Source organism: Pleurodeles waltl, chromosome 1_2 (genome assembly GCF_031143425.1).
Source record: "Pleurodeles waltl isolate 20211129_DDA chromosome 1_2, aPleWal1.hap1.20221129, whole genome shotgun sequence".
Lineage (NCBI taxonomy): Eukaryota > Metazoa > Chordata > Amphibia > Caudata > Salamandridae > Pleurodeles > Pleurodeles waltl.
The window spans coordinates 553,829,587-553,855,303 of record NC_090437.1 but is presented as its reverse complement, the minus strand read 5'-3'; the positions used below and the strand labels follow the sequence as shown (position 1 = coordinate 553,855,303).

At 41.0% G+C, this 25,717-nt stretch overlaps 1 protein-coding gene across 2 annotated transcripts in view; it reads left to right on the top strand.

Annotated features, from left to right (window-relative positions):
- The window catches only part of PCDH10 (protocadherin 10), a 56,639-nt gene that overhangs the window by 14,427 nt on the left and 16,495 nt on the right, over nt 1-25,717 (top strand). For both annotated transcript variants that reach the window (XM_069242125.1, XM_069242123.1), the window contains exon 4: nt 157-492. In XM_069242125.1, the coding sequence (XP_069098226.1) occupies nt 157-492 (336 nt within the window). The remainder of the gene's footprint in view (nt 1-156; nt 493-25,717) is intronic.

Here is a 25,717-nt window from a genome sequence, read left to right as displayed (position 1 = left end):
GCAGAATTTGATAATCACCAAATCAGTAGTCAGAGTAATCATTTGTCGCCTGCCGTTTTGGCCATGTTCCTCACTCACTTTTGTGATATGCATTCTACTTCCTTTCTGTCCACGGCTGCTGGTGTTAAAGCTGTTGTCCTTTTCTCCCGGTTGCAGGCACTGATCTTTTTTCTAACTGCACAGAGGAATGCAAAGCTCTGGGCCACTCAGATCGCTGCTGGATGCCTTCATTCGTCCCTTCCGATGGACGCCAGGCTGTAGATTACCGCACCAACCTCCACGTGCCCGGCATGGACTCAGTTCCGGACACTGAGGTTTTTGAAGCACCTGAAGTGCAGCCAGGGGGCGAGAGGTCCTTTTCCACCTTTGGCAAAGAGAAGGCCCTGCTTGGAGTTGTCAATGGAGGTGGGAGCACACTTGAAAGGAAAGAGAGGAAGGAGTTGGACGGTCTGCTTTCCGGCACCAGAGCGCCTTACAAACCCCCATATTTGAGTAAGTTGTCTGTTTATTTGCCATGATAGTGCATGCGCGCAGAGCCAACACTGCATCTAAGCAGCCAGGAGCTCCTCACCTATTGGGAGGTTTAATGTTTGAACAGATGCCAGAAGTCTTTTTAGCCGTAGACTGTTCCCATTATTGATAGGATACTTAATGGGTTTGTTTCTGTGGCTTCTCTGATGTTACTTGAAAAATCAATCTTGGAGCCTGCTTGTTTTTTAAATCACTTGAAATGGTAATACATTTTCCCCTTTTGGTAAATGAAATGTCTGGTGTGCGATCTATAGTGGTTGTTTCTTTGTCATACAGCAACTGCACTTGTTTTTGTCACTTATTGCTGAACACATTCCAATTTGGAAACATGTGCAACTTTTATACAGTTGTGCGAGGACTACAGTGCCTCTTATTTTATCCGTTGAACAGTGTGAGTCCACATTTCTTTCTGGAGGTTTCACTTGAGTTTTTCTACTCCAGAGTAGACCTTAGCTTACATCACAGGTCAGTGCCATGTTGTTCTGTTAATGAAGCTGCCTGTGTGGTAATTTGGATCTAGATCATGAGCTTCGAGCTTCTAGGGCATAGTAATCTGTATATGGAACTATTAAGAGGAAGAAACTGGGTTTCAGAAAAAAAACAAGGTCCCATCTGTTTTTCTGAGAAGAACGTTTCACCCCCTTCCCTCTGATTCAGGACCTAGGAGTTTCTTATTTGAAGTTGAATTTTTTTTTTTTGCATTGATTGGTCTCATGTCATAACATGAGTTATGGAAACAATTTTTTATAACTGAAGATTGTTTTCATTGTATAATGCTTTTTTAGTGGTGATTTAGGTGTGGTGTAAACTTTAGGCTCTAGGTGTTGTCTTATCTTGCAGTAGATCTGTGCCATTCTATAAAAAGATGATTAATTAAATATTTTTTTTCAACTAGTGTAAAATATTTTATTCCTAAAGTATCCTGTCTGATTAAGGGACCAGTAAAGCCATTGATGTTTCTGTTTAGAAAATAAAACCGTGGTGTAGATACTCAAGTGGCAGATTATTACATTCACCCAATTGTTAAATATTTAAATATATTTTTACAGAAATGTAATAATTTGGGCCATTATTTCTACATTAAACAAGGTAGAGTCCCGTGATTTACTTCATAATCAATATAATTCAGCCTTACTTCGGATTCTTAATCTATTAAATTGCACCATACATGCTGCAGTAGTCAGACAAACCCAACTGTGCATTTCACTGACATTTAATCGCTCAGAGGGATAATTCATCTTCGGTATATTAAACTCTAGCCCACAATATGTAAATGTACCCTGATACCAGTGGCCCATAGCATGGACCTCACCCATCACTGATTGTGGCAGTCTAAACTGCTCTTCTGAAAACGTTAGACCTCATGGCGTTTTTCAACGTGACCACCCTCTTGCTAATAAGAAAAACCAACTAAGAATCAGTCCTACATCTACCCTTCGATTTCAGTTCCATTGAGAATAGTATCCACAATTCAGTCCACCACACATGCCTGCTTAGCCACAGTTTGCATTAGCCGGCTAGGCCCTTTCAGGGTATGAAACACATTTTTTGTGGGTGCAGTAGTTGTTTCAGGACTGCTCAAAGCAGCACGTTTCTGTGTCTTTGAATACTCTATTTGTGCTAAAATGTGATTGCAGATCTCAAAGGCTAGCCCCACATATTCTTTTTTGTCTTTCATTTCTTCCATGCTCATTTTCTCAATATTCAGTTTGTTTTCTCTGTGTGGCCAAATTGATGGATGCGGTTTCATAATGCAACAAGTCACGTGTTCACATTGATTACTGAAGCACTCAGTAATATATGTATTGATACACCTTCAGTCCTTGCTTGTAGATTGTACTAAACTATTGTCAATATTCTGTCATATCCTTTCAGTTAGTATGTTTCCTTGCTCACAAAGATTTCAAAGATACAATGTTCAGGATAGAAATCACACAAGATAGAGCAGAGTGATACCTTAAAGACTATGCTGACCAATTATATCAGTAACTATGCACTTATTTAAAATACATCTAGTAGCTGTGGCTGCAAGTAGTTTTGCTACATAGTTTTAATCCATCCACAATGACAACATTTTTTTAAAAACATTATTGCGTTTTGGAATAAGCCCCTCCTAAAATAAAAGTGCTTACTTCCAAATTTGTTGACAAACCCATGTCAGGGCAGTGGACACAAGTTATATACAGAATCGATGACAAGTAAATGTGTGCATGGGTTCTCCACCTGTGTAATCCACCTGTACCTCGAACAGGGCTTTCCTTCCTCCTTACACATGGTCTCCCCCTAGCCTTCTCACACTGCCAGTTGACATTCAGATGGCATTGCAAGAGTGTCCACATGGATGGAAAGGAGCTCTGGGCTGAGTGTCACTTGTGCCTGAAGGGCCCAAGCATTGCAGAGTGCTGAGCTCTTGACAGCACAGTCCACAGATGGATGAGACCCACTGTGCAGCTGCATCACCAGTGTGGGATATCCAGAGGCCTGCTGATGTCGAACTACTAGCCCCCCTATCACACGTCATCTTTGCAACAGATAAATGCCAGTATTACTATTTCTGTACCGTGTGTGTGGTGTGTCTGGGGGGGGGGAGTGTGGGCCGTCTGGAGGCCTCCGGATCCTAACACAATAACCAAGGTTATGGCTCGAGCCCCCAGCAGGGCATCTTTCTTTTTAAACTCGGTTCAATTAAATTGTGAAATTGAGAAGTGACTGCCAGCACCAGGCTTGAGAGTGCATGGTGTGAGGTCTGGGCCCTGGTGTGAGTGAGCGAGGTTCTCTCAGCTCTTGTACTCGTGATGTTTCATGAAAAGGGTACTGAGCATGAAAAATGAGGTTTTTTGAAAGGATAAATGTTCACAGTAGAAATACATCATCTGCTGCCACGCAAGGATTAGGAACATATAATGGTTAGTGATTCATAATGCTTTATTATGTGTGGTAATTCCAAGTGCATGAAGTGAGGGAGTAATGCAGTATTTTTTTCCACAAAATGTATGCCTCTTGCAGAGAAGTGCCAGTACTAATGCATGAAAACGGTTTCAGCCCAGCTGTGAAGTGGTGATAATGTCTACCAAGAGGTTAGAACGCTCCCGAAAGAGACTATACTGTCCATTAAAGGCAAGCCAAATCTATTGAGAAGTGCTGCCACTGGCCCATTTAAAGTATTGTAGACCTACAGAGAAGTGCTGGAGCTCTCTACTAAAAGGCTAGGATGTCTGCTGAGAGGTGCCCACACTCTATTAAAATGATGGCAGCGCCCAATACTGCCCCAGTACGACTATGGCAATCCACCGAAAAGTGCTAGCACTGTACCTTGAAATGTATCACAGCCCTGCTGAGACGTATTGGCAGTGTCCAATCAAAGGTATTGCATTCCTGTTGAGAAGGGCCGCTTATTTCTAATGCTAATACAGCGGCTCCGGTGCTGTCCTGGAAGCCCACTAAAGGTAAGGTGTCCCGGTGCTGCTTAGAATTATGGGTACTGTGCATTACCGGTGCCACAGCCCTACAGCGTAGTGTTGATACTGTGGATGATTAATATAGCATTTCTGCTGAAATTTTTTGGCTATCAAGTGTGGTAGCCCTTTCAGTGTATGTCAATGCTGATGTGATGAGTTCCTTCATAAAGTTCATCCTAGCAGCTTCCACAGCAGTGAGTTCCAGCATTTGTTCTTTCACCCATATCAAGTATTTTAGACCAGGCAGCAGTGAGCACAAGCGCTACCAATAGGCGGGATTATGTTTTAAAACAGTGCATGTTTCACATATTTGTGTGCAACATTGGTGTACATTTTTAGACAGGCACGTCTTAGTTGTTATGCGTTGCATAGTGGGGGACATCGGTTTAAGAGAAGCTAAGGCTGAGCAGTGTTCCATTTGTCAAATGTATGTTTTTTTTAAAGAACACTATGTGAACAAACAATGCCGTTTTGGAGCTGTTAAGTAGATGGCTCATTTAAATGGCACACACTTCCTACTTAACATTTATAGTTTCTTTTTTCCCCAGATTTGTTTTCTTTGTCTGGTACTCATTAAATTCACATTCGGCACCAGTAACCTATTTCAGCCGGCTGATGTGCCTGTGGGATTGATTTGTAACTTGTGGTCATAGAAACGAATCCTGGTGGGGCCTAGTCGGCCTTTCATTCAGGTCGATACATTGATTGCCATTGTCTTGTGCAGTTGTACCACCAATTAAAGCCGCAAAAGTCCAATGATAGCTTTTATGGTGTAGGGTGCATGATTATTTGCAGCCCCATAAACTGAATCAATAAGACATTGCTGCTCTCTGGCTGGGGTCTTCGTGGAAGCTAGTCATTTTATGTTAATATTTAGCATTGTTTTTGCTCTCCACCAAAAAAGGTAGTTATTCGGGTTGGCCTTAGGCTGAACTGTGTTATTACACTGATTTGTCGATCTAGGCTCTAGCGTGAAATTCTTTTAACTTTCTTGACCATTTTTCTCCCAGTGAAGCCTTCCAGTGAAGCCCCCTTGCTCACCTTGAACTGAATGTAACAGTGTAATCTGCCCTTGGCAAGACCTCCTGCTAGGAATGTCCTGGTAAACATCTTCAAACAATAAAGGCTCAATAATATGTTGTGGTATGTCCCTTGATTTACAGCAGTCTCGTGCCAGTTTATCAGGACTTCCACAGTCCGGGTGATTGGCATTATAGGACTTTATTCAAACAAGAGAGTTAATTAAACTAGTCCTTTGCAGATGTTTTTCACTTTTCTGTTCAAAATATCATTCGAGCGCGCATTTCTAATGCCACTTTGGGAACTTCCATTGCAAACCTATAATTGGTCTGTACAAGGACATACTGCGATGTGCCATAATTCCCGGTGTCTAAAGCAGCATTTCTGCGACCTGACCATCTTTTTTGTAATCGAGTTTTGATGTTATCTCTGTTGTGTAAACATATTTTTAACAACGTATGCCCACGAAAAAAAGATCTAAGTAAGACATCCTTCTGAAACAAAGGAAACGGTGAGGAAAGTCCAGCCCAACAAACTTATAAGGATTTTGTAATTGCGAATAAGACAAATATGCTACATTTCAACCAAATTCCATCCTCTAGTCTATGTGGGCGAGGGTTTTCTTCATACCAACAATCACCTCAAACAGGCAGCATCAGCCACTATCTCGCCAACAAATTCATGTGCTGGTTTGATGACGCAAAGCATGCTTTTTACAAAGATCTTGGATGGTGCTTCCAGTCTGTCAGCTGGAACTGCTTACTAGCATTATAAAGATCCCACTTTGTCCACCCACATTGGTTAGTTATGTGAACAAACTCCCAAATTGTATTACTCCAGTAACAATATATATAACCAATGAAAGAGTACTAAAAAGTACTGTTATTTATATGAACATACTTTAAAATTGACAATATATTAAATATGTGTTCCCTAATTTGCAGTGACACTTTGAAGACTGGTAGTCTTTGGTGGCAATAATGAAATGCAGTCACTAAAAGGTAGATTGGGGGCCAGATCGCATTTCAATTATTTCTCCTATCACATTTAGAGGGTTGAATCTACACCTCTATAATACTGACCTACTCCAGACCGACCCAAAAATGACTGTCTGAGTTTTCATCCAGGTCTGCAATTCCATACCTTTTCCTTGATACATATGGGCACATCTTTCATTTCCAGATGATTTCTCCATACACTGCCAAAGCGTGCTTCACATCCTAAGGCTTAAATATTGGACCACACAATGTTTGTTGTCAGTTGTCTCTTGGTGGGGTGGTGGGGGCTGTGATTTTCATGGCAGAAGACTATCAAACACTAAACCTATAGCATAAAGATTATTTGAAGTAGAAATGATCACCCTGTTTCTGTTGATAGTCGCCACAGTGGGATTCGACCTCAGCCCTCATCAATATTAGACACAGATTCTGCGAGTAACCTGCAGAGTCAATCCTTTGTAGAGACTACTGTACTTTTTTTTAAATCTCTTAGGTGTATTTGTTTTAATTTGAGTATAGAAAGCTCTCTTTTGCTATCATGATTTATTTTATTAGTGCTGCCGTAGTGATGTAGATAATTTTGTCTAGGAGCCCATTTTCCTATTTCCTTGCCTTCTTTTATTTCAAAACTTCTTAGTGCTTGCTTCCTCTTCCCAGTCAAGAAATTGTTCCAAAGTATTGGCGTTGCCAGAAATGTTTTTGAAAGGAAATACTCCTAGTCCGCTTCAGGTGATCAAATATTATCAATTTAGAGATCTTGTGTTCATTCTCCTGGACATCTGCTTTACATTTTTAACAGATTCAGAGTTTCAGAAGCTTAAACATTGTTGGACTTTAAACATGATGGCATTAATGGATTTTCAGTTGTCACATTTATCATGCTAAGAAGCTGTTCGTCTTATGCCTGTTGTGACCTAGTAATGTGATAGTACACAAAGGGAGAGTATAAGGGAGTAGGAAAAGACACCCATCGTACTCGACTCCCCAAACATAATACTAAGTCACAAAAGAGAGTACGGGGTTTTTTGGAATTACAAATGGGTTGAAAGTGTGCTAATTGCGTCACTATACCAATCCTAAATCTCAACTAAAGATAAAACGAGGGGTGGTTTAAGGTCTGTGGAGGGGGATTTCCTTTACGGACTAGGTGGTCTCACACACTATATAGTGTCATGCTTCATCATATGACCACCTAGCCCCAACCAGGTAGGACAATACCACCTGGGCGGACTCAACCTCGCTGTTAAAGGAACAGGAGGGAGTGCGTAAATTAGTTTGATTTCTGGAAAGTAGGGATCCAGCTATGCTATGGGAATAAAAACACCTACTCAGATACCAGGGTGAGTTTTAATAGAAGGTTCTGTGTGGTGTGATTAAAAGAAATCGGAGACCAGTGTGAGAACAATGACTCGCAAGGTCACCTATCTAGCCGACATGTTTCTGCCCTTGTGATTGAGCTATGGAGGGTCTCTGGGCATTCATCAGGGCGTTGGATCCCTGTTGCAGATGCTTGTAGCGCGCTGCAGTTTAAATCGCAGTAGGAAAAAACGTGGGAAGGGAAGGAAGGGCCTACCTTAGCCAAGGGAATACCTGGGGAGGACCCTAACAATAAAGGCTACTAGCCTCTGGTATCCTGGAGAGGGAGCGTCCCCTTATAGTCAGACACCCAAGCGGTCCTGACAGAGAGGTCGGTATAGGCGCACAGAGAGCGCCCACCTTTGATGCAAGTCTGACTATAAGGGGACGCTCCCTCTCCAGGATACCAGAGGCTAATAGCCTTTATTGTTAGGGTCCTCCCCAGGTATTCCCTTGGCTAAGGTAGGCCCTTCCTTCCCTTCCCACGTTTTTTCCTACTGCGATTTAAACTGCACCGCTACAAGCATCTGCAACAGGGATCCAACGCCCTGATGAATGCCCAGAGACCCTCCATAGCTCAATGACAAGGGCAGAAACATGTCGGCTAGATAGGTGACCTTGTGAGTCATTGTTCTCACACTGGTCTCCGATTTCTTTTAATCACACCACACAGAACCTTCTATTAAAACTCACCCTGGTATCTGAGTAGGTGTTTTTATTCCCATAGCATAGCTGGATCCCTACTTTCCAGAAATCAAACTAATTTACGCACTCCCTCCTGTTCCTTTAACAGCGAGGTTGAGTCCGCCCAGGTGGTATTGTCCTACCTGGGTGGGGCTAGGTGGTCATATGATGAAGCATGACACTATATAGTGTGTGAGACCACCTAGTCCGTAAAGGAAATCCCCCTCCACAGACCTTAAACCACCCCTCGTTTTATCTTTAGTTGAGATTTAGGATTGGTATAGTGACGCAATTAGCACACTTTCAACCCATTTGTAATTCCAAAAAACCCCGTACTCTCTTTTGTGACTTAGTGACCTAGTAATGTGCCATAAACCCAAGCAATATTTCTGTCACAAAGGATTGTCCTGAAGAGTCACGAGTCTTTATGCCCAAATAAACCTTGGAGGTTCTGGGATAGTGCCCTGACAAGATGACAGACTTGTCAAATAAGGAAGCCCTCAATCCCATGTCTGTGGTAGAGACACTCCCTCAATTGGCAGTCTTATCAAGGAATTAGAACACTGGGTTGTAGAGCGCTTCACTGACGACAATAGGTTGTTTAGAGCCAATAGTGGCAGGAAATGACGTTCTGCACCAAAATTCCAATATTTCTGTTTTTTACCTTCCATTTTAATTTAGAATACTCTACCCTCAGTGGGTAGAATGTTTTAATAGCCTGATAGCCTTTCTTGGGCTGTACTAGTTGTTACATGTTCCCAATCAAAAGTTACCTTGTCTTTTGCTGCCTTGGGCTGTACTAGTTGTTACGTGTTCCCAATCAAACATTTCTTTTTGCTTATTTGGCAACGTTAAAGGGGATGAACTCCACATTCACTACCATGAATCATGTATTCAGTGAGCTGAAACTCCACAGACTGACAAAAAACATTGGTTTGGCAGAGCCATTGTTCAATAAAGTGAGCATACACAGAGATGAGGGGAATTCTCATATTTGGATGAAAAAGCACCTGTACAAATAAAGGTGTAATCCTCGGTGATTATGGAGCCATATAGCCCCGCTTATAATATCAGATAGACCAGGCTGCACTAGAAGTATTGCACTTCGGTGAAAATGGCACGATTACAGTATTTGCACTCCTTGACATTTTCACGCAAAACAGGTGAAGTGGACATCTGTATTTGAGAGGAAGGGGATGCATTCTCAAAACAGATTTTCCAGAACACTCTACCCCCATCTCATATTACAGTCAAACGGAACAGCGCAACATCTTGCTTTTGATGTGTTGCCTGGATTTCTTCTACTTTTTTTTTCGGGGTATGTGGGGATTTCCTATGTGTTTTGAGATTAAAATAGTATGTGGTTAAATTGTTTTGCAGGATATATAAAAAATAATTTCTAACATTTTCCGATTTGAAACTGCTCATGCCTTTGTTGCCAGGCCAGCATTTAAAAGAATGTTGACCTATCAATAGTTTGCATGCTTGCTTACTGCCTTGGACATGCTGCCTCCATTTGAGAAGAGAACAAGACATAATGCAAGGACAGGGGTTTGTTTCAGGTTCCCCTTAGGAACAGCCAGAGTACAAGTAGCAAGCCTTTCTGTATTGAACAAGGTATTCTTAAATGTGGGATCCATGTGAGCGATGAAAGCATGGAGCTGGCTGCCAAAGTCTGGGACGGAGATAAAAAGCATATCAGACTCAAGGAAAGTTTATAGAAATGACAAAAGTACTAACAATCATTCGTGGCCCGAAGCACATTGGTGGTAATATGAGCCCCCTGGAAAGAGCAGTAGTGGGCCTGCAGGAGTATACAAATTTGTTCTATTAGGGCAGGTGCGGGAATGGGCTACAGGGATTCTGCTGGTGATCTTGATACATCAGTAGATGTAAAGACTTACTGTCTAGCACTGCCACATCTTCCAGGGACATCTCCCTCATGCAGAGAAGTGGTGATGATGCTGACAAGAAAAGGGAACTCTGAGGCACCTCAGATTCTAAATAGTGCCCATTCCCAGTAAAACAAAGAAGTAACAGCTGCCCACTCGATCGCCAACTCAGCTCGGGTAATAGCCACGGACATCATTTAGGGGTCGGAGCTGCGACACCTGGCTTGCCCCTTGCGACCACGGGCTCTGCCTTTGCGACCCCTGGCCTTAGAGTTGGCAAAATCAGGGCCAGGAGCATATAGGCAGCTCGTCCTTGATGTCAGTTGAGGCTGCACTGTTCTTCGTATTGTCAATGTTTTAATTACACTAAGTCTAATAGTGGATCATATATATAACGACACCCTAATAATTCCCTCTTAACGGCTTGACTAAAAATGATCCCATATCTTGCTCAGGAGGCGACCTCCACTCGTTTTCCCCAGTGATACCTTCTTTAAAAAGATTAATACAGTCACCTCTACTGTTCTTAGACAAATTTTAAAACTGAACGTTTTTGAATGCCATTAAAATTATAGAATATTTTCCATCACGATCCGTTTGTCATATTCCCATGAAAATGACCCCAGCAAAACTGAATCAAGCAAATGTCATTGGCCATTTCATCACTCAGTGTACGTTACTGCCTGATGTGCCTTATTAACTGAATGTGAGAGTCCTGGTATTTAACAGCCTCCTACTGCACACGAGTCGCAAATGACCTCAGTGTCTGACTGCTAATTATTGTTCGTCAGCTGGTCCCTTTCTGGAGATACTTATTCCCTCGGCTGCCAGTGACACCACTGAAGAAGCATGAGCAGAATCATCAACGTTTTCGTTCTGTCCTTCAGGAATGTTTGAGCCACACCAGTGAGGCCTTCACGTATAAGTAGTCACTTTAACTAAATGTGCCGCCAGTTACATTGTTTGTATAACTTTTCTAATTGAAGGTTGTGTTCATATATGTGCTATCGCAGCACTGTCTTGTAGATATATGCAACTGCCCTCAGGAGACCATGGACTTCCCTAATCCCAGCATGAGCGCAAGTGAAGCAAGGTCCTGTCTGACATCATGGCTAAATACACATGTCCCAAATTATTCACTCTGATAAAACCGGCAAATACTGCATTCACTGTTTCATCAAGTGCTAATTTTAAAACCCAAACTAACTAATTCTTTGTAAAGGTCACAAGCATGTGACCCAGTGTGAGCGTGTTTGCAGGAACAAGGGAACTTAAATTGGGTTACATAGCTTCGACAGCTGCAAATGCTTGTTCTGCAAAGCACCTTTGAACCTCAAGCTCACTTGTGTTCAGTGGACTGTATCGTGGGTAATCTGTACATCATTGTGGCAGATGCACCTGACAACTGCTAGCAGCTTGGTTGTAAACGCACACCAGGGTAAGGCTCTTCCCTGTAAAGTCTTGAAGTGGAACTAATTCCCACTCGAAAACCTGTTATTGTTCAGTACCACAAATGCCTGCTTGCCTCTGGTTGACCCTTAATTCTTCATTCAACCGGATGAGAGCTTGGAAGCACCTAAGTGTTACAATACCCAGGTTCATACCTTCAATGGTAACTAAGGGCCCATGACTTCCTCCTAAGACACACTTCTGTTTCAAGCCACTCACATCCGGAGAATTTCAACATTATTGCTCAGTAGTGCTAAAATCTTAAATTATAAGCCACCACTTTTGATTCTGGATTACTGAATTGTTGCAACTTTTCACTCTTTTTTTCTCGTCTGAGTGTCCAGATTACGAGTGCACAGCAGATTCGCGTTTTTATCAATCAAGAGGGCAGGGACTCCCATCATGGGTCTGAGAGCATCACAGTGGGAATAGGAGTGTTTCCCCTGCTGTTGGCCGTCGGTCCAGACTGTGTCCACCTAAGAGCAGACTGAAATCCACACTCAGATGAGAACCCGTGCACCCCGGATCATAAACTTACATTTTCTTTGTTCTTCATCACGGTTCTTATAACTGGTGCTTATAAAGATATGTAGGCCAAAGGTTTATGAATACGATGAAGACTGAAGACAAGTAAATGCTGTGACTGTCTTTAACGACATGCAATAAGGGATACCAGATTGTACATTAATCAGACAACAGCTCAATTATCTCCACAAAAAAACTAAAATACTACTAACTGCTAGAACATTATTGAGAGGGAAAAGGAAGCTTTTGAAACGAAGTTGAAATACCTCAAAACAGTACCTATCAAGCGTACACAAAGAGAACAAGATGAAGCAGGAAAGAACATTTCTCCAACTTGAAGCATATTTCCAAGTCCCACAGTAACAGTGACCTATAATAAGCTGAAATCTCTCCACTTTTGTTAAGTAGAACAGAATGGACGTTTCTGATGTCTTCTATGCTTTTCTCAGGATGACTGAAAAACGTGCTGATAACTTCTGTCAGATAATTTAAGGCATGGGAGGGAGTGCGCTCTTTTCTTATGTTTGGCTAGAAAGCACACAAAGAAGTGCTTAATTTGAGCTGGTAGATTCCATCCTTCAGCACCGGCACTTATCAACACCGGCACTTAGGACAGTTTGCCACGTGGTGATTCTGTTTATCTGATTTAAAGATTACCACAACAATTGATTTTTAATTTACTATACATTAAAATGACTTAATACCTGCTGACCAGGTCATTCCTATAGCTTTGGGGGCTGGGAATAGCATGAATTATCACACTTGCAGGAGTCAGATGGTCAGAGGTTGCGCTGGTAGCATTATTGCAGCACTAGCAAGAGGCAGTGGATGGTGCAAGCTGCAGGAGCTCCCTAATGCAGGCCTTGGCACTTATGTTTCTTACAAACTAAATACTGTAAGCACTTTAACATTACGGTTCCAAAGATGGATTTTCCACACATGCCGGACCTATGCTGCAGAGGCATTCTCTGACCGCTTTGCCATGTGCGTCATTTCACACTAATAGACCACATTGGGCATCAAATGGTTCCTTAGCTTTGTCTCCTGAGATTCTAATACAATAATTATTTGCTATGCCACACAAAGATGGCCTGGACTTTTATTCTATCGGACCTTGCCCAGGTGACCTGGGGCCACTGGAGGCCTGTTTTGGAAGCCCAGGGTTGCTGCTGCTGGTGCCTCTGTTATATCCTCAGTACACATGTTTTAATTTCAGTAGGGACAGGGGGCTTCATTTGAGAAAGCAAGGGCGGTAGAAAGAAAGCGATCAGAGACAGAAAGGAGGGAAGGAGACAAAGAGAATGGATGGATGGAAAGAAAGAGTGCAAGTAGAGGAAGGCAGTAGGGCTTACTGGAGTATTTTTGCCATGTCTACATTTAGGTCCACACTCCTGCTATGATGGCACATTAATTGCTCGCCTGTGGTAGACGAGGCATTCAAATGGTTGTAGACCAAAATAATGTAATTTACAGCAAAGCACTTTATCGCCTTGTGCATCAAATAGTACATATATGTATTGTGATGAAAAATATTTGTGTGTTGCCCTAGGTACCGACCCCTCTCTGCCATCACATTTGGATTTCTAGAATGTTGTATCACCTAGACAACACTCACACACAATACAATTCTGTATGCAGCACCTCATGAGAAGATCCAGCTGTAATAAAAATATTCTCTGTAAATCTCTCCAGTGCTTATTAGAACCAGGTCTGCATTCAGGGGCGTAGCTTAGTGAATGATATTCAGAGGGTGTGAGTTGCAGATTTCCCAACTAAAAACAGTATGCTGAAGGTTTGCGGGATGACCAAGGTTTGGGATACACGGTTTCCATGAGGAACAGATTCAATACTGAATTGCATTAGGTGACCCTTTCCTGATTTAAAAATAACCAAACTAAAACTTTTTAGTCAAATGAAGACGTCGCGAAAAAACAACAAAGACCCGGAGACTCAACTCAGGGCCCCCAGACACAACTCTCAAGCCAAGAAAGCATTTACTTAGGGGGGCACATCCCAAACAGCCCCCCCCCCCCCCACCACGACCGCCAGAATTTTCCCCTGCCTGTGCTATATCAGATAACTGCACTAAGTAAGGGATATTAAAACATAAGTCATTCCTACCTATGTGAGCTACTAAATGGCAATATTGTAACTTTTGTGTGTAACCATGATCAGGTGTACTCTATTATTGCAACTAGAGGACTTCTCCGCTTTAGTTACCTTGCATAGTAATCGGTGCCAAGTAACATTGTTTGCCTTTGGAGTTAGAACGTAATTTCTTTTTTTCAATTTAGTGTTAGGAAGCAGTAATTTAGAGGATGTATTTTGGGCATTTTCTTTTTGTTTTTACTTTAAGCATCAACTTCCATACTGAGAATAACTTCTGCAAAGCAGGACTCCTGAGTAGGAAGTACTTGTAGACTGTGTTGACATATTCAGTGTTGCTATTTTAAAAGCAGCTTCTTTGCATATAATTATACTGTCTAAATCGTCAGAACGTATCTACGCTTTTTTGCATCTTAAGTCATTTACTGTGCTCATAAGTATATGTTGCCTGTCACCATTATGTACGTCTTGAATGTAATTTCTGAAGAACTGCTGTACATAAATAGGAGTTCATTAAAATGTAGGATAAATTGGAATGTCCCTTTTATAGAAAGTGTCAGTGGGTTCTGTGGAGCTGTGCAAGTTCCAATGGTTGCCTTGCATTTGTGTGTATTAGTTGCGAGATGAAGTGTGCAAAGGCATATATATATATATATATATATATATATATATATATATATATATATATATATATATACATATACACACTAATGAAAATTACTTTGTGTAAGAATCAGCCCTATAGGTGTTGCTATGACACCTGCTATAAATAAAAGTGCTGGTCCCCAGATAACCATGGCAGCGATGACCTGCTTCTGTCCTGGTGCTCCTTCGGTGATTCAGAGAGGCCCTTGTGTAGGTTGTGCTTTGCGAATATTGTGTGAGTGTGAGTTGAGGAGTATCTGCTCGGGACATTATTGTTTTAACTCCTATTGCATTTCTTTACATTGCTAAGTACAGCGGCGATAAAACATTGTCACTGCCCATCCATTATTGCCACTACCAACGAGCATAGCTCATGGTATCTCCTGAACATGTTAATAGCAATCGGTACACTCAAATAGTATCTTGTCAGGTTATTTGTAGAATTATAGTTTGTTACAGAAAAATGAAGATCACATTGTCAATTTCGTTTTGCTTTCTCTTTCTCATAGTTGTCCACAGTAGCAATTTTTATACATTCTTATATATATATATATATATATATATATATGGAAAAAGGGTACCAATAGTGACGAATATCCATATTTTGGATGGACGAAGCCGGTCTCTGGTACATTGTTAATTGCAACAAACTCTCCCATGTTAAACACCACCAATACAGAGCGGACAGACAGGCTCCCCATTGGTGTCACATTCCTTCTTTTTAGTCCTTTATCCCCTTCCTCCCCCTTTATCACTGCGCCTTTCCGTTCTCAGTTTCCGGGTTTTCAGTCCCAGCTCTTCACTCAAAGCTCTTTGATGCACCCTTTGATGCACCTGCCCAGAACCCTTCAATGCAACTTTTGCAGCAGTGTAAACATCTTCCTGCTGCCATTTTATATTGTTTTATGAGCGCAACGATAACTAAAATTTGGCGGTGCCCAAAGCTGAGAAATAGATAATCTACTACTGCACTATAGTTAACCACTCGGATCAGGAAAGAAGAATCAGAATAAGTGAGTAAGGGGAAGAGAACAAAGTAGGATAAAGGATTTGGGTAGCACAAATGGGGAGAAATGACAGGGGCACAGAGATACGAGTAGCACGTAGTTGCAAGAATCACAGTAACAGGAGCCTCCCAGAAAGACAAGAGGAGTACAAGGAGGAAGGATAGCCACAAAAACAGAAAGATCAGAGAGAGACCAGAAATGCACAGAGCCCAAGGAGCACAAAGACAGCGTTGGTAAAGTGACAAAATAAATAAGGAGAGACAGGAACAACATTACAAAAACAAAAGGACACTGGAGAGGCACAGAAATAGTGGGGCCACAGTAGCAGAAGGGGTGCTGAAAGACAAGGGTGAGGAAGTGGTACATAGCCTTTTAAATCACAGCGGCGTAGCAGAGACACAGCAGTGGCATGATGAGACACCCACAAGACAAAGAAAGAAGGAGCGATTCGGAGCGCGAAGAAACAAAAGCACACAGGCACTGAAGGAGCAAATATATCTAAAAATAAAACAGGCTTGAGCGATCAGAGAAACACGAGGAACAAAAAATCAGGACATAGCAAATCAGAAGAGAAATAGAGAAATAGAAGAGACACATAGTACCAGAAGGGGCATGGAAGCTGCAGTGCTGCATATAGAAGCACTGAGAGCTGGAAGAAGTGCTGAAGCAGCAATGGCACAACATGCACATTTATCTTGCTTTTATACCCTGAAAATCGGACATGGATCAAGCCCATCTGCATCTGTGTTAGACATGCTTTTCTATCCCCATTAGGGAGTTTTGTCATATTCATTGCACAAATACGTCAGATAATAAGTGGTGAAGCCTCTCCTGCATTCTAGAGACAACTTGCTAAGTAGACTTTATGTACTAACCATTTAAGCTGGGTTGTACTTTCTCATAGAGAAGACGGTGAGAAATTGCTTCTGTGGGCATTTTGAGGATGGGTGAATATCTTTTCAGGACGAAGTGTCTTGGTGCTGGTGATAATAGTAACACAAAATATTCTGGACCTGGATCCAGTAGTTTTGCCTATAAACCTTTCTTCAATGGGGCATCTTGAGTGGTATCCATGCTTTGCTTTATAGATTCGATCTGTATTGTATGGTAGAATACAACATCTAATATATGGTCTTGCCCAGGGTAGCGTGTATATATTCCCCATTAACACAGGCTTTCAAAGTCAATATAATCATAATGTATCACATTTTGCAGTCGTTGTCATGGAGGTTGATCGGTCTTTACAACTTTATAGGATTGGTAAGACCTCATTTGCACCATGGTACCACAAGTTTTATGTTCCATGGTGCCAGAAAGGTAGCATGTCTCCGACGTTCTAGAAACTATTGGCAAGAAACTTACTCCACCCTCAGGAAAAATGCATATATCTCAAGTGGAAATTTGTCAGGCCTGGCTCATGTCTCTTAAGCTGGAGGATGGGTTTCTATTTTTCGTAAAACTGATTTCTGCTCAAGGAGAATAACACTGGATCGGTAGAACCTACAACCAACTACAACATTGATGACTGCACACCACCTTGGTATCAAACAGGATGCTGAAAATGTTTACACAGTTAATTTCCATGATCTGTGCTTCTATTGATGGCCTTGTCGCCCAGTTCTTCCATGCCACAGACTTTTAACTCTGCACACACTTGTGTGAGCACTTCTTCTTGTTCTGGTAGTAACTAAAGCATTCCATCATTTATATATGGTATTTATTTCTTAGTATCTCCTCTCCAGATCACTTGCAGAAGTTCTTGTTTTCTTCAGACACGTTCTTTGATGAACCAAGATTGCCATTCATTTGGCTTGTTCAACCTGTTTTTCATGCTATTGTGTTCTTCATTACCAGTAGCCATTGACTTTGAATCAATTTCTTGCTCATCACATAGATTCTGCATCTCCTCTGTATGTATTTGCAGTGTTTAGTTTTGGGAGACTGTGGTCACTTTCCAGTATGTCTTAATGTTAAGTAGATCAAGCCTTTCTTGAAAAAAAAATCAACATCTTCCCAGTTCAATCATCTTTTGGGAAAGTATCAGAGACAGTTGGTATGCCTAAAGATCTTTTCATGTGGGCATTGTTTCAGATTTCCCCCCACTTTAGTGGCATGGCATTATAGTCCCATCACAAAGCCATTGTGTTTATCCAGGGAGATTAAGCATATCCCTTCTCCTGTGTATCATGGATATAAAAGGTAATATTTTGATAGTACAGTTTGTCTCAGCTTGGTGTTTTCTAGAAGCCAAAAGTTCACCATTTGTAACTGTTTGATACTGATTTCTCTACTTACCATTTTCTTGCAGACTACAGTTGATATGAACATAGCCATAGTTCCTTTCTGCCACATCGGAACTGGCACTTTCTGTGAAATTGTGATGGTCTTTAAATTCGTAGGATTCTGTGATCCATATTTCTTACAGTTTTATAATTTCAAACTGGCGATAAACATCATTTAGTCGGGCTCTTCTACCTTTTTTGCTAACTCTGCCACATTCGATGACTCTTGTTTTATTTAAATCCAAAGGAAGTATGCTAGTCCCTGGTGTTCTGAAGCAATTTAATTTTGCTTTTTTTGTAATTTTTCTTCCAACAACAAGTGCTCATTAGTTTTGCTTGGAGTTCTGCTCAGTAAGCTCAGTATGTTTTGATGAAGAAATTGCCATGCGTGGTAATACTGGAAGAAGTAAATCTTATTATATGTGAGGGTTCAGTCACAACTGCTGTTAATGTCTGTAGTGCTCAGAGAGTAGACAACTTGGAGACTGACTCCTAAATAAGATTTACAAGATGTGCAAACTCTGGATAATCAAGTTGATACTTGGGTAGGGAACTAGAGATTGAAAGAAGAGAAAGATCCCTTTCCCTCCCTGTTAGACAACACAAACGTAATAAATATGGGGAGAATAGGCCTCTCTGCTGCAGCCTTGTAATCTTCCAGTAAATGATATGAACAGATTTTTGCATTTGGCCATATGACGAGGGAAAGAAAAGGTGGATATATTCAGCACGAATAAAGAGAAGATGCTGGCACATTTTGGTTCCGAAAGGGAGGTATTGACAGATACACTTTAAATGGAACTTAAATTGAAAGGGTGCAGTGCTGAAGGTGTGGATGTGGTACCATATCTGAATCCTTATGTAAATCCTAAGGTTCTAAGATAGCTCACTAGTCTTGAGAAGGGGGTTCCAAAGAATTTATTTGTGCTATGGAATAATCTATTTAGAATATTTTCAAGAATTTAGAAATTATACCACCATTTAGAGTTGTAAACTTCCAAGATCTATATAGAGTTTCATTTGATAGATCAACCCACTTGCTGACTGATTTTAAGAGAGAAAGCATTTTTGTAGCTCATGCTGATTTGATCAATTTCCATTCATAGCAGGTGAAGAGGTAAGGATGAAGATTTTCCCACCCCATATTAAATGGGTTACTAAGTGACAGTAGTCAGGGTGAAAACATGAATAAACAAGTATTCACATTCCCAATAGGTTTTCTGGTGGCTGCCCATCTTTTGTCTTTGTAAATTGTTGCTTTGTTCTGTCATGGTTTCGTTTTTGCAAAACTTTATTGGTGGGGAGGAAGGTGCTTTGATCTTGTCAACATATCAAAATGTGCTAATGTGTATTTGATGAAACTGTAGCCAAGCTCTGACGTTGTGACAGAAATTACCAAGTTATGATAATTTAGAACACAGATTCTACTTTGCTAGGCTATGGACAAGGACTCTGGACTTTATAGTAGCTTTCCCAAAATGGGGACATGGAACCCAAACCTACCTAAGTGTCCATGTGATGGCAAGTCTCACAAGTCAACTTTGCATTTTATCCTTTTTTTGCAATTTTATAAGTATATTAGGAAACACATTTTATGATCCTTTTTTCTAAATGAATTACAAAGATGTTTTTAATTTCATCTGCAAACTTGATAAGGAGGGCTTGTGTCATGCAGTGTCTGCCTATGTTCAAACTGTTCCCAAAAGATGGAAAGCCTATTCACATTTAGAGGTCCTAACCTATGAAATGGATTAAATATATGAAGCGGATTTCTTATTATGAAATCGTTCTTGGTTACAGAAGATTCGGCCCATTTAAGATTAAGGCCTGTGGATTATGTTTCGAAGTGCAACTAGACCTGATGAATTGAAAGTCGATGTGATGTCAATATTTGAATGTTTTGCTGATCCTTCCTTCTGCACTCTAACTTTGTATTGCACTGTAACTTTGCTAGTCTTCTTGTAAATGAACTAGGAGATAACGTATCATAAAATGATGCAATATCAACATGTAAAATATTTTGCTGCTCCCACCTTCACATTTTTAACTTGTTTGTTTTTAACTTGATAATGGTAATGTGAGTTAGCTCTCAATTTTATTGTTTTTATAACATTTTATCTTCTAAGAATGTTATCCGAATTAAGATTTGTGAAAGAATGAATGATTATATACTATGTAGGAAAAAATAAAAGCTGTAAGTTTCTATTGGCCACCATCATCAGATCAGTTTAAGGGTATTTCTTTCGATTTCCAGGGGGTCCTTTGAAAGTTGACAGATATCTTTCCGGGGGCTATAATCCTGATGTTGGGATATTTGATCTCAACATTTACATTCATTTTCTGGCCAAGTGAAGATGGAAGGCTTATTTAAAAAGTAGCGTGGCTGAATATCACCTACAGAAATATCGTGCGATGTCAATATTGTGTCCCTAAATATCACTTATAAAAATATCAGTCCCATGTCGTGTAGATGTTCTTTTATTAATGCCAATGGAGCAATACACGTAAACAATATTTAGGACCCAATATTTTTCACAGGCATATTCTGACACTGATATTCTGGTGTCACCCCAATTAAGAATATTCCGGATCCTCGTTTTGAATAAGTAATTGTGAATATTGGGAGGGTGGGTAGACTATTTCCCTTAAAAGCAAATTGAAATATTTTTATTATGAGCGGTAGTGTATTTAATGACAAACATTCTTGTTTTCGGGGGTTTCTAGATCATTGTTACATCTGTTATCATTGCCATTTCTTTGATGAATGCTGGGCATAGTATACCGTTGACAGAACGAAATCAGAAAAAAATTCTCAGGGAGGTGTAAGGATAGGATATGCTGCCTGAAGAAGTAATTCAAATAAATTCTTTAATTTTATAGAAAAAGGCGGAGTTTGGACTGAGTTGGTTCAGGATATTTTTACGGCATCAGAAAATGTAATTGAGTGACTTGAGCAGTTGGCAAGGAGCATTCAGAGCGATCTTTAAGTTTGTCAAAATCATGTCAGTTAGATATAGTCACATAAGAAAACAGGCATCTTGCTAGCATTATGGATTGAACGCGAGATATATACCAGGCACAAATAGCTGTAGAGAAAGTTGCACTACCCGAGGGAAGGGAGCGATTTAAAACGAATAGTAGCATAAAGGATTCTGAAGCAGAGTCAAAAGAACTCTTTTAAATATAGAAAAAAACAAGCATTGGTAAAGCCAGTAGGACTCTCTTTTCTGAGCTATGGCCTTTATCAATGTTTTTGGCCTTTTTCCACACCAGTGCAACTTGGCTAAAAATAATGATAAACAAAGAAAGAGATATGATGTGGCACAACACTTTTTATTTTTTAATTGCAGGATGGAGGGCAGTGCAGGAGGTATGTCAGAGGGAGGGCAAGTTTGCAATACAAAGGGTGTAGATGCATCCTGGCCCACGCTCCCATCAGCAAAAAAAAGTGTTATGATGCAGCCAGTGCTGTTTGCATTATAGCTTTTTTCTTTAAAAAAAGAAAGAGAACTTTCAGCCATGCTGCACAGATGAGACCTGTTGGCTTTGCCAGTGCTTGTTTGCTGCAGGTGCCCTTTAAGGAATGAGGTGAGTTAATGTGGTGTATAGGATATATGATAAAAATGTACTGGGTGGTATGATTGAATATGTGTCATGGTAGGTGACAGCACATTGTTTACTGTCGGAAGGACTAGGCATTGGACATCTGGATTAATTGTGGCTCCTTAAACATGGTTCTATTGCACTGCATGGGAGGGTGGGGGGCAACAATGTGGGGTAGGCAGAAGCTAACAACAATTTGGGACAACGGCAAGCAACAGTGCAGGATGGGAGGGTGGAAGGGACAAGCAAAGGTAGGTTCAAGGGCAAGCAAAATAATGAGATGGTAGGGTGATACAACAGGGCAGATAAGCAACAATGCAGGGTGGCAAGGGGTAAGCAACAATGCAGGACAAGGCAGGGGTTGCATGGGATATGAGAGGGGCAAGCAACAATGGGACAAGCAAAACAAGACAGGGAGATGGTAGGGGTGGGAATCAACAACACGAGCAAGTAACAATGGAGTAGAGCACAACGGGAGGGGATGGCCTGCAAACACAGGAGCCTAGTGGAGTGCTGAAACTGAAAGAAAAAAATAGCCTTGAATATGCAAGCAGTGGACAAACACTGGGCAAGGAAGCCATACTTGAGCCAAACACCTGGGAAGGGACAAACACATGACAAGGATGTGAAGCCAGCATGCTCTCACTTAAGAGAAGCAAGGAAACGAGAGCAATGATGCAGTAAATCAATTGTAAGCTGTGGGCAGGCCTGTAGCCCCCTGTAAATAAACAAAATGTATCACAAGCAATAGCTCATGCACTCATTGATGCAAAACTTCGTCTGTCACGTGTTGCCTATAAATTCAGACATGTCCTTCATCTCAGCTCATGTGCTTGTCCTTCAGTTGGTATATTGGCTTTTGAAATCTACACCAAACTATTTGAAAGAGGCAGAACTTTAAACAATCCATAAAAATGCATCACCTAAACAAAGCCTCTATGTATTAATTTAATTGCATTGCTTGAAAAAGGAAAAACACTTTGCTATAACTACTATAGATTAATGTCAGATTGGTATGAAAAAAGGGGCTCCTTAGTCGTCACAAATGTGAGCTGTAGGATGGGATGTTCCACTATGTTGAGACACCATCCTCCTATTGCCTCTGCATATATGCTAGTACAGCATTTGTCAAGATGAATGAGATTTTTATAATGCATATGGTAAACGTGGGGTAGTCCCCGAGGTCTGTTAAGTTACATCTAGATACATGAGTTTGTCGATGGGTGGAAAATTATGTTACGTTCACCTAGCAAATATCAACTCGAAGGAGCATAAGAAGGTTGTAGTTTGCCCATTTAGTAATCTGTGTGTATTTGGTGAATACAGAAGCATTCCTAGGTGGGATAAAGAAGGATACTGTCTAGATCACAGCAACACTTCTGTCTCTGACATCGTGTTATCTGCTGCCCTAAACTTACTGCAGTAGAACTGGAATTCAGACATACTAAAATAAAGCAACAATCCTGGCTTATGGCAGAACGAAGCAGAAGTTCCAACTGAAAATCCGTAATGTACATCTTGTAGATTTGTGCACGTATTTTAGATTGTTATTTGATGTCACCCTAAAGTGGATTCCAAAATAAGAGCACCTTTGTGTGACCTTTATCGTTTCAATATTCTGTATGGTTATCTCTTATTACAGCCACTTATTCATGCTACTAGATGTAAAATACTTCCTGGCTTTAGGAATATTGCTGTGGTGTGGCCTTTGTTGTCCTATTGGTTTCAAAATGTTGAAGGAGCATCATTACTCATCTACACTAACAGTTCAACAAAACACATGGACCCATAGAGACAGCGTGTATTGAGTGTGAAGGCTTCTGCTGCACTCGAGGCTAAAGTACTGCTGGTTTCGTGTGCTGTGCACTTCATTGATTTATATTTATCTTCGATTCATAAGTGGTAATTCTCGCAGAGAAGTATGGCTGTGGATTGAAAAGTCAGATATGAGATTAGAGGCGGTGGGAACATTGCTAGATGTGACAACGATGTTCAAGGTATGCATTAATGGCCTATTTTGAGCCCCTCCTATGTAAATACTATGTACTGTAATGTGTTATTTACATACATTTTTATCTACTTTGTGTACTTTGTCCAGCATTAATAAATTTCTAATTTGACCAAGGAAGAATGTGGGCTGTAGCGAGATCACGAGGATTGTAATTTACATCAGGAACAGACGTTTCGAGGTTTATCTGAATTAAACCTTTCTAAGCCATACATTTAAAAAAGTAATATGCAATTAGGCCTGTGTGAAATATTTATTATGCCTGTGTTAAATTCTGCAAACTTCATCTCTACATTTTTTCACAATGTTGCACCTTTTTACAGTGAGAGACTATGTCGAGCAGAAAATGTCTCGCAGGAGTCATTTTACCCCCCAGGCAGGTTCTGTGCTGGTATTTTGTATGATTATTAAGTTTGAGATGCAGTGAAATTACGCTTTGCATAGAAAATAGAAAAAGGGGCAATTAGTGATGTAATTGGACTGACGTGTGTATTAGTATTAATGAATGTTTGTTGGGAAGTTACTTTAGAGGAGTTTCCTTCTCTCGTGATTCTCTTTTTGTATTATTAGCAATTCCAGTTATTTTTTGGATTATCGTTCTTTACATGGTGCATTATATAAATTGAATTATTATGTGGTAAGCAAAGTAGACAAGAAGGGCTAAGAGATTCAAAGAGGACAAAAGTGCACAGAGAGAAGCTATTCAGAGATAAGCACGTAGGTAGAAGCAGCACAGAGAAACACATGGAAAAGCCGTGAGGCTGAAACTGTACACAGATAAGTGGAACACACAGGATGTAAAGGCAAAGCGGGAGATGCAAGAGGATTATAGATGCATGAACAGAAAGAGATACAAAAGAACAGCACAGTCAGATAAAAGGGTAACACACTAATAGCCAGATACTTGTTTTAATGTGCTTACAGTGCGCTGGTCTGTTTACTCACATTCAGTCCTGCATGAATTTTATGCTGCCACACATTTTACAGGGACCGGTGGGTCAGTACTATCATTTCATCGCAAAACGAGAACGAGGAGACTAAAGGGTGCTAAATTTTCAGAGGGACGAAGCTGTTAAAGGCAGGATTGGTGCAGGAACCTAATGGGGGTAGAAATGTAATGCATGAGAGACAGAATTACTGGCATTAGAGTTGATGTACAGATACTACATTGGAGTTTCACATTTTCAACACACCTCTTTTACAATCCAAGGAAACACTAAAAGTAGAACGATGCTTAATCAAAGAATATCAGCAAAAGGGTGCAGAAGAAGAGAGAGAAAATGGTGGCCATTGGCCTCATTAAGAAAGGTCTGGTGGACACAATGGGCAGTAGGAGCGAATATGGCCCACAGGTACATAGGTAGACAGGCAACACAAAAAGATATATGGTTGAACAGGAGCCATTGTGGCTCAAAATTGTATAAGGGGGCTCAGAAGAGAGACAGTGCAGGCCCCCCTGTGGTCCCCAGCACTGGGTTTCCTTGGAAAGACTGGAGGAAATCTGTGTTGTAATCAGCCAGGCAGCACGTAGTTCAGCACTGCCGGGGCTGAGTACTACTCCGGCCTCTATCTACCCATCAGGAGCAATGTTCACTGCAGAGACAGCGGTCCCCTTATGGTGCCACCCACCAGTCTTGTAATGTGGCAGTCGGACAACAACAGTTGTGGCAGTTTGGCCGCCACCGTGAGGCTGGCGATGCTTGGACCACCCGCTTTGTAATGAGGCTCTAAGTCTCCTTTGTTATCATGAAAGGCCCTTTAAGGGAGTCCACCACAACCTTCCACCCAACCACATGTTCAGATAGGTCCACGGTCGTTTTGATCTGAAATTGACCCAGTGCATTCATCTATGTGGCTTACAGGAGTTATGGGGCAATAAAGGGATTGGGCTTGTGCAGAATATACTCAGCATGGACAACCACACTGGGAAGCATGTGGACTGCCAGCTTACCCTCCCTCTATACTGAGGTCTCTTTTATGAATAGAGAACCTTATGTCTTGAAGAAGGCCTGTTTCACATCAGTGGTAAGGCAATCAATAACCGCAGGCCTCTATATGTTGAGTTATGTGTTTTGCTGGAAATTAATAATTTCAGTAATATTTTAAACATAACACATTATTGAAACATGGACATATGTGTTTACTTTACTGAA